At 50.3% G+C, this 9,028-nt stretch overlaps 1 protein-coding gene across 1 annotated transcript; it reads right to left on the bottom strand.

Moving 5' to 3' along the window:
* Nucleotides 1-7,340: 7,340 nt before the first annotated feature.
* LOC119354314 lies at nt 7,341-8,301 on the bottom strand. The gene has a single exon (XM_037621038.1). The coding sequence runs from the start codon at nt 8,188-8,190 to the stop codon at nt 7,681-7,683; it is 510 nt and encodes a 169-aa protein (XP_037476935.1). The 5' UTR covers nt 8,191-8,301; the 3' UTR covers nt 7,341-7,680.
* Nucleotides 8,302-9,028: the final 727 nt, after the last annotated feature.

Raw genomic sequence — 9,028 nt, 5'->3', positions numbered from 1 at the left:
CGGGACGAGAGCTGTCGACGGAGGTCTTCCTCGCACCGCGTAGCGTCGGGGGAGGGTCGGGATGCCTCTCGGCGGTCGTCCGCCCGGTGCTTGGGGCGTGGCGCCTCGCCACCCTACGCGCGCGACATGTCCGCCGATGAGGAAGGGGCAGTGAGGAGGCCTGAGGGAGAGGCGACGACGAAGGAGCACGGGAGTCGGGCGCTAGGGTTCCTGAGGTGGTCGCGGTAGAGAGCTGCTGGACTGGGGCGGGGGAGCCCAGCAGGTAACCAGATGGCCGGGCCACCCGAGACGGTCGGCCCACTAGGGGTCACCTGGCGGAGGCCCAGGACAGATGACGCATCGGTTGGCAGGGGGAGCCCAGTCCGCATCCGACCCATGTTTTCATGGCCCAGCCCGCAGGGCAGAGAGATGGGCGCGAGGGTTTCCGTCGACGCCGCCATCCCTGCCGCGGCCGGCGCCGGAGCTAGGAGGTGAATGGGCCAGGACCGCCGAGGGGCACGACAGGGAGAGAAGCGGAGCGAGGAGGTGCCGAACGCTGCGATGAACGGCCTAAACGGCGAGGTACGGCGGAGAGGCGGGGCACTCGACGGTGGTGCAAGCACGCTGCGGGGAGGGGCGCCATCCGAGGAGGTGGGAGGAGCAGCCGTCGCGGAGCGCCAGGACACGCACGCCCGGCCGTGGTCGGACCGCCCCGCGACACCCCACGCCGGAGCGCGGCGATGGCGAGCGGTCCGAGGCCCCAAGGAGGGCGCTTTCCGGGGGGCGAGGGGGGCGCCGCCACGACGAGCCGGCGCGACCGCAAGGGGATAGCGGCGCAGCCCAGCCGAATCGGGGGTGCGGCCACCACCCGGGTCACAGCCGGCCGAGGCGAGGGATCCCGGCGCACGACCGGGCGGCCAGCCGCCACATCGTCCAGCTCCGCGATGTCCGCCCACCGAGTCACCGGCGCCGGCGAGGGGCATGAGGAGGGAGGGGAGGGGCCGGAGGTGGTCGGAGTGGGCGGGGGCGAGGCGGCGGGAGAGGCGGGCTCCGGCGGCGGGAAGGCCGGGAACGGGGGCGCAGGAGGCCGATCGCCACGGGCGTCGCATGAGCTTATCCCTACTCCTGTCTTCGAGGAGTTTTGGTCCAGTCTCTGTGTCTCCGGCGACGCTTCGACTACGGGGATGTTGAGTATATATTTTGTACTCCCTCCGTTCCTAAATACTTGTCTTTCTAGGCATTTTAACAAGTGACTACATACGGAAAATGAGTGAATCTACACTAAAATATGTCTACATACATCCGTATGTAATAGTCATTTGAAATGTCTAGAAAGACAAATATTTAGGAACAAAGGGAGTATTACACATGTATTGAAGTTGTGGCCCACCTCCTAATCTTGTATAGTTAAAGTAGAGACATTTCCTTGTATTATACTCCCTCTGTTCCTAAATATTTGCCTTTTTAAAGGTTTTAAATAATGACTACATACGGAGCAAAATGAGTGAATCTATACTCTAAAATATATCTATATACATCTGTATGTGGTGATCATTTAAAATCTCTAGAAAGACAAATATTTAGGAACGGAGGGAGTATATGTGTACATCAACACCCCAATCAATACATCGTGTTGCAAATCAGTATCCAGTTACACGTATCAATCAAACCATGAGATCATCGGCCAGTATCCATTTGTACTACTACTCGGTTCCATTGATTAATAATATAGCAACAAATTTAATAAATCTAACTATAGTGGTTGGTGTTTTGAAAAAATATTGAAAGGTCGCCCGCCCAGATGGACAATAAAAAAAAAGAATTCACAAAAGGATTTGCCTGCCCACTGGCCCGCCACTATCGCAGCTAAGGCTGGTTGTAATGGGGAGTATCATATACTAGTATCATGCATATAATACTAGTGTATGATACCACCTTCCTAATGGATAGTATCATATATTAGTATCATGTAATACTCTATTTATTGTCATGCATCACACAAAGTAGCATAGCATTTAATATGATACGGTATCATGATATGATACTACACTTTTTTTATTTAATGCTATGACACATCATCAAAATTACCTAGTTGACATGCATGATACTAACTATGATACTACCATTATGACCAGCCTAATCAATCAAACGGCCAAATGCCTGGTTATCTATCGAGCACGTACGACGGTTGACGCCCCCACCAACCACGTGTCAGAGTCTATTGCATAGCAACAACACGGAGCAATATAGCTTGAGCTGCTACCCCACCAGGAAACTTACCACTGTGATCATCAAATAAAACCGGTCACGTTTAATTAGTTACGACTCTAATAAATGCTACATGTCATTTATGATTAGTTACCGGGGAGAAATGTGAAGGTCCAAGTGCGACCCTCACTGACGGAGACAAAGACATATTTCCTTCGTTTCAAAATATAGTCTGTTTTTGATTTCCGCGCTTCAGCTTTGATCATAAATTTAATCAACAAGACCAATTGCGATGAAAGCAAAAATTATATAATTGAAAACTTCTTTTGAATACGGATTCACTGATATAATTTTCGCTCCCGTCACAGTCGGTCCCGTCGGTTAGATTTATGGTCAAAGTTAAACCTAGAAAAAAATGACTATATTTTAGCTATATTTTAAAACGGAAAAAGTACTAGTACTATATGTCTCTTTCGAAACGGTCGTGACCCCAAAAGAAAAATAGTTGCTCGCGGTCATGACCCCGTACCGTACGTCTCTTTCGGCGTCCCAAGGTGATCTATGCGCGCCCGCCTCTACGTGTCACGTGTGTGTGGCCGGCCGGGCAACGGACCTAGACATGAGCACATGATACGATAGACCGTCGAGGAGCAAGAGCCACAAGAATTGAAACATGAGTTACATGAGCAGCGTCTGAAACGGCCCCCGGAAGCTTGTAGCCAATCAAAACGATTTGAACCGGTGCGTGCATATGCCGCCCTATCGCGAGACTATGGTCCCCGTACCGTACGCTTCATCATGCACAAGCGGCAGCTTCTCCCTCCCCGGCCCGGACTAGCCGTATGCAACACTAGAAAGAAAGAAAGAAAGAGCACGAACAAGACAGAATCCGTTCATTGCACCACCACCGGAAGCGAAGCGGTCGCTGTTTTGTTGGTTGGGCGGCCAGGCGGCGAAGCCAGGATATCCCCGATGTGGTACGAGCGAGCGACGTGAACAGGAGGCGTACAGTTTCATGCATCCATGGACTGGACCGCTAGTCCGGAAGGGAACGGGACAGCCGCGTCCTTGTCTTCCCAAAAGCACCGGGACGAGACGAGGCGCACGCGCGCGGCCAAAAGCGCGCGTCCCTGTTGCCCTCTCTTCTCCGCCGCTTCCTCGTCTCTCCAGTTAATAACTCCAACCTGCAGTGTCGCCATTACGTAGTATGAGCCATCTATCTCTGCTAGCTGATCGAAAAGTGCCTGCAGCTCCCGGTCTCCATTGCTCTTAGTATTTGAAATTTTTGAAAAACACACTTTTCTTGCTAAAAAAATCCTAAATCAAATACGTGGATACATACACAGATTCCTAAGGCCTGCTAAAAAGCTGAAAAAGAAATACTTTGTATTTTCAGAAATATAAAAAAGAGAAATTTCTGACATAAATGGGATCAATTTTCTCCTATATACTTTCAGATTTTTTTTCTATAGCTCAAAACAAAGCGAGATTTCTACCAAAACTTGCCACGGGTATTTGGAATGTGTATATGTATCTCCGGTAAAAAAATTCAGATTTTCTTGATTTTTTTTTGAAATTTCAAAAACACAAATTTCAAAATGTTAAATATAGGGAGCAGTGGAGCTCGGGTGCTGCAATCCCTCTCTCTTAGTTGATCCTCTTTTTCAACACGTTCGTAGTACGTACTCTCTTCGTAAACTAATACTCTCTCCGTTTGGAAATACTTGTCTTAGAAATGGTTGTATTTAGAACTAAAACAAATCTAGATACAATCATTTCTAGGACAAGTATTTCCGAACGAAGAGAGTATATATTTCTGTCACTGCTATTATGGATATGCAGCCTCGTTTCAAGAGAAAAGTGTGGATACACAGCGGCAGATAAGGTAAACAGAAAGAGTAGTACATTCCAGGGAGCCCCAAAGGAATGTTCCTCCTAGCCTCCTAGCCACCCTAGAATAATACTCCCTTCGGTCCTTTTTAGTTCGCATATAAGATTCGACTGAAGTCAAGTTTCGTAAAGTTTGACCAGCTTTGTAGAAAAAAGTATCAACATTCACAATCTGAGATCAATACCACTATATATGTCATGACTTAAAGTTTCATATTATATAACTTTAGCATGGTAGATGTTGATATTTTTCATATAAATACGGTCAAATTAAAATTTAATTTTAAAGAATTCTAATATGCAGAGTAAAAAAAACCAAAAAAAGTACTAGTAATAATAATCCATTGCAGCAGGAGTGGCATCCCTTTTGCCCACAGTCGTATGCCCGTCGCCACAATACAAAATTGCCGAGACGCACATGCGCAAATGGCAACTAGTACCACTACTTTAAAATTTTCTGCGAACGTAATCCACGGCTTGGACAACTTACAAGCATTGAAACAATGGAGGCAAAACGCGTCGCCGGTGATTTTTTTTCTTTTAAGTACTCCCTCTGTAAATTAATATAAAAACATTTAGATTACTATTTTAGTTATCTAAGCATTCTTATATTAATTTACAGAGGGAGTAATGCACAACGAGCTTCACTGAATTAGAGGACACAAAGGCATACGGTAACTGAGAAAAACACAAGGGCACCTGCATTATTATGAAAAGATTTTTCTTTAAACAACTTCCCCTAAGAGCGTGTTTGGCAATATTATATAGAGAGACTGACCCAGAGAGAAAATGGCCCGGGGTCCCTGAAAACAGGGTGTCACACATTATACTATACACAAAATTATAAGAAAACAATTTTGCACCCGATGTCTTGTGCACCCGGAAAGCTAAACGTAGGTACGCACCTGATTAAGCAAAGAGAATGAGAGTTTAAAAGTTGATTATTAATTCCAAAGCTACATTTGGTGTGAGGTGTAAATAAGAGCATTTATGACGGGAGTTCTCAAATTCGCCCAAGACGAGCTACCACTGCACAGACTAAAAATTGTCATCCAACCGGTTCCACAAAATCAGCCCAAAACACCCGAACTGTCGGACAACCCCATATCCAGCCCATATGGTGCGGATATGTGGAGGCCCAGGCGCGCCCGGGCATTGCCGCCATGTCGGCCGGCTCACTATGACCCGCACAACCCCCACCATTGCCCTCACAAAAATCCCACCTGCTTAAACAAACCATAGCCAAACCCTCAGTCCTTTCGCCCTTTCCGCTCCCCTCGCGTCTCCTCCCTATTCTCTCCCGCCTCTCCGTCCTTGCCAGGTTCGCACAAGTCTGACAAGGAGATCGATCCCATAAACTGGGATGACCTCGTGAAGGAGGACTTCGGCTCTGGAAGCGACGCGCCCGACGACAAGGAGATCGCGCTCCGCATCGCCATCGAGCGGTCGCAGATGGACATCGAAGGGAGCTCGAGTTACGTGGCGTTCGCCGCCAGGTCCTCCAGGTCTCGCCGCCGCAATGCGGCCCACGCTCACTCGTCCCGCTCTGCACCGCTCCAAACCGGTGCAGAGTGGCCCCTTCCCCTTCCCCTCTGGTGCTAGCTCCGCCCGGGCAATGATAGTTTCTCGTGCCTGCAGCTCCTGTGAGGATGCGGATGCTGGAGTTGGAGGGTAACACCACTCGTAGCGAGCGGCAGTGGGCCGAGGCGGAGGCCAGCTCTTCCCATCAACGCGCCCGCTCCGTGCTCGTCGACCTCAAAGACATATGTAGTATAATCCGGCGAACTATTTCTTGTCCGATCTATTATGATGTTGATCAAGGTTGTTTGCCTTGTAGCATGCATTGTATGAATTTGAGTGCGGGCGTATGGGAACTATTTTTTTGCATGGTAATACGTGTCTCGTTCATATAATAAAGAACAAAGTACAAGTCACGTAAAAACCGACATCTCTGAGCTTGACACCAACGTCCGTCACCTGCCTCCGGCACCACCACAACAGCCACCGAAGAAAAGAATGACAAATCACCTCCTCACCCAAGTTCGACGCGGCTCCATCGATGATATGCAGCTTTACAGACCTCCAATGTGGCTCACAAAAAGTAAAGCCATTGTCATTGAACGAATCAGACCGGAGCAACACACCGGACACGCCATCGAACTTCAGATCTGGCACCTCACCACGACTAAGACGCCAAATGAGGAAACCATACTTGCCATCCACGAACCACGAACCCAGCACATGTTTCGTCTTCCAGATATCGTCGATGAGGACCACAATCTGCATCCGCTTCTGAACTACCTCCCAAGTTCCACACCGACGCTGGAGCAAACACCGTCGCGAACGGCGAAGCCCGAGGACACAGGTCCACCACGAGGGTGCCGCCGCCGCCACACCATCCTTGCTTGAACAAACTGGTTTCTAAATCCATCCCCAACCATAGGGCCGATGGCCTCGTCAGGAAAGGATCCGAAGAATCTTTATTCAGCGCCATCATCGTCGTTGCCGAAGCGAAGACGATGAACAACCTAAGAACCTAGACTACACGGGAGTAAAAACGATCCACTCGCGTGAATCCGGCGACCCCCTCACCACCGACGACCGAGGTCGCCGGCGAAGAGGAGCCGCCGAAGGACGGCGCTGAAAGATGGTCTCTCCTGGCGGCGGCTAGGGTTTCAGCCGCCAGGAAGCCGGAAGGAGAGAAAAACGATCTGTCTATGAAGTTCGGAACGCTATGGGGACTATGGTTGTGGATAGGGACAAATGGGGATTGCCCGGTCAATGCTAGCAAGTGCGTCCGTGGACGTATAGAGCCTTATATTAGGCAACTATGTTATAAATGATATATTTGGTGGCAGTTTGAGAAGAAATTTCATACCATCTGCATTAACATGGGGAAGACAAGGGTGTGGAAATTGGCCTCCATGATTCTCTTTCACTTCCTCAAATCTCTTGCCTCCCAACCAAATAATGGATCATATGTCTCATAAACTCAAACCTTCTGCCTCCCAACCAATCCGAATTATAAGATGTTCTAGTAACTTTTTTTCGAATCGGATGTATATTGATGAAAAGTTTAGTCTATTTGTTGGTATTTAAGTCTGTACGTAGTCCATATTGAAATTACGAAACGTCTTAAATTCGGAAGAGAGGTCATACTCCACTAATTTCCCCCACTAAACGCGCTATAATATTTGGAACAGAGAAGATCGAGGAAAAAAAATACAACTTCTAACTACAAGCATGGTTTGAAAGCATAGTCAGGTGAAAATGCACTGCATGCCATTATTATTGCTCCCGTCACAAAGATGGGTCAGGTTTTGTTTTTTTAGGCCACAACAAACTAGAAAGAATAATAGTACTCCAACCATCTTCGGTTGAGTCCTACCTAACTACACAATCAACAACAATTCAACAAAATGTACAATGATTCTACAACAACAAAGCACACCATCTTTTGGTCTTTCTCGCGAATTCTCTCGCTTCTCATGAACTCGCTGAAACAAAAATCAAACAAACCATATTACAAAATTTGCGACCCAAAGGAAGAAAAAAGGGGGATTTTTTTTCTGATTCCGAGCAGCCCGGCCGATCCGGTTCAGTTCATCCGGGGAATCCGGTTCGGCTCCAGACGGCGTCACGCACCCGCGACGCGTCCCGGCCCTTGAGGGTGCGTCCGACGCCCTCGACCACCGAGGCCCTGGCCTGACGCCGCGCCAGGTACACGTGCGGCGGCACCCAGCCGTCGGCGTCCTCTTGCTGCTGCTCGTCGGGCTCGGGCTCGGGCTCCAGGTCGGCGAACCGGCTCGGCCACGCGGGCACCTCGACGGGCGCCGACGACGCCACCTGCCGCCCGTCCGCGAACGCGTGGCTCAGGCCGCCCACGCGCCGCGGCGGCTCGCCCCTGGGCGCCCTGTCGGTGCGCTGAACCCCGTCCTGATCCGCGGTGGTGGTTGGCGCGTCCGACGATGGCGAATACCAGACGTCCGACTCGGCCAGGTCCGGCAGGTCGTCGTAGGGGGACGGGGCGACGGTGGCGGAGCCGGGGCGGTGGTGGAAGCCGAGGAAGCGCTCGGCGGCGGAGAACGCCGTGGGCTTGCGCGCCTTGGCCATGGGCCGCAGTGTGCCGACGACTGGCTCCGGTCGATTGGTTTGGCTGAGCGCGCCCGGTGGGAAAGATGGGAGGTAGGAAAGAGGGAGGAGCACGAGAGTGTTGAGGGGGGGTTTGGCGCCCGGGGCCGGGGCTACCTGGCGAGGATTTATAGGACACGGCGGCGGTGGTGGGAGGCGGGGCCCAGCCCACGCAGGAGCCCGAGCCCGGGTTGTTTGTCGTGACGGGCTCCTCCTAACCACCTTGGCGCTATGTTATGGTTAACGTGTCCACGCAGTATTCCCGCCTCCTTTTGGCTCCGCTTTTCTTTCTTTTTTGTATTTTCTCTCCTCCGTGTATATACGGTCAATTTGTGGCTGCTTCTTTCGCTGTCTGCACACCTCAACACCTGCGTTACGAAACCTACGCGTGTGGCGCACTTTGTACTACTCCTGGCTCCGAGTAGAGTACTTATTAGACACGGTTTACAAACGTAGCCATACGTAACGTACGTATGGAGACGAGTGGATAACCTTTGCCTGCCTGTGCTGCGTCAATGCCACTGAAGCAGTACTACTTGGTACGCCTAGGCTGTATCCGGTGGAGGTATCTCATGTATGTATGGATTAGCGAGAGCTTCGCCTGGGTGAAGGTGGATTTCCTTTTGTTTCATAAATAAATAATGAAAAAAAAGCACGCGTTGGTTTCTCGCCTGTGTTAAAGCCCATCTTGGTCGAGGGCCGAGAGCGGAAGCTTCGTGCTGCTGCTGTTGCTTCTTCGTCTTGGTGTTTTTTTTTAGCATCAGTACAGACACAAAGCGCTCATATCCACGTGCATACACTCACCTCTATGAACGCACAC

Source organism: Triticum dicoccoides, chromosome 2A (genome assembly GCF_002162155.2).
Source record: "Triticum dicoccoides isolate Atlit2015 ecotype Zavitan chromosome 2A, WEW_v2.0, whole genome shotgun sequence".
Lineage (NCBI taxonomy): Eukaryota > Viridiplantae > Streptophyta > Magnoliopsida > Poales > Poaceae > Triticum > Triticum dicoccoides.
Note: the sequence above shows the minus strand (reverse complement) of the source record. Positions and strands in the feature narration are given on the sequence as shown.

Bases quoted from the DNA above. Each gene is read 5' to 3' on its own strand.
- LOC119354314 (XM_037621038.1), bottom strand. From the start codon at position 8,190: ATGGCCAAGGCGCGCAAGCCCACGGCGTTCTCCGCCGCCGAGCGCTTC.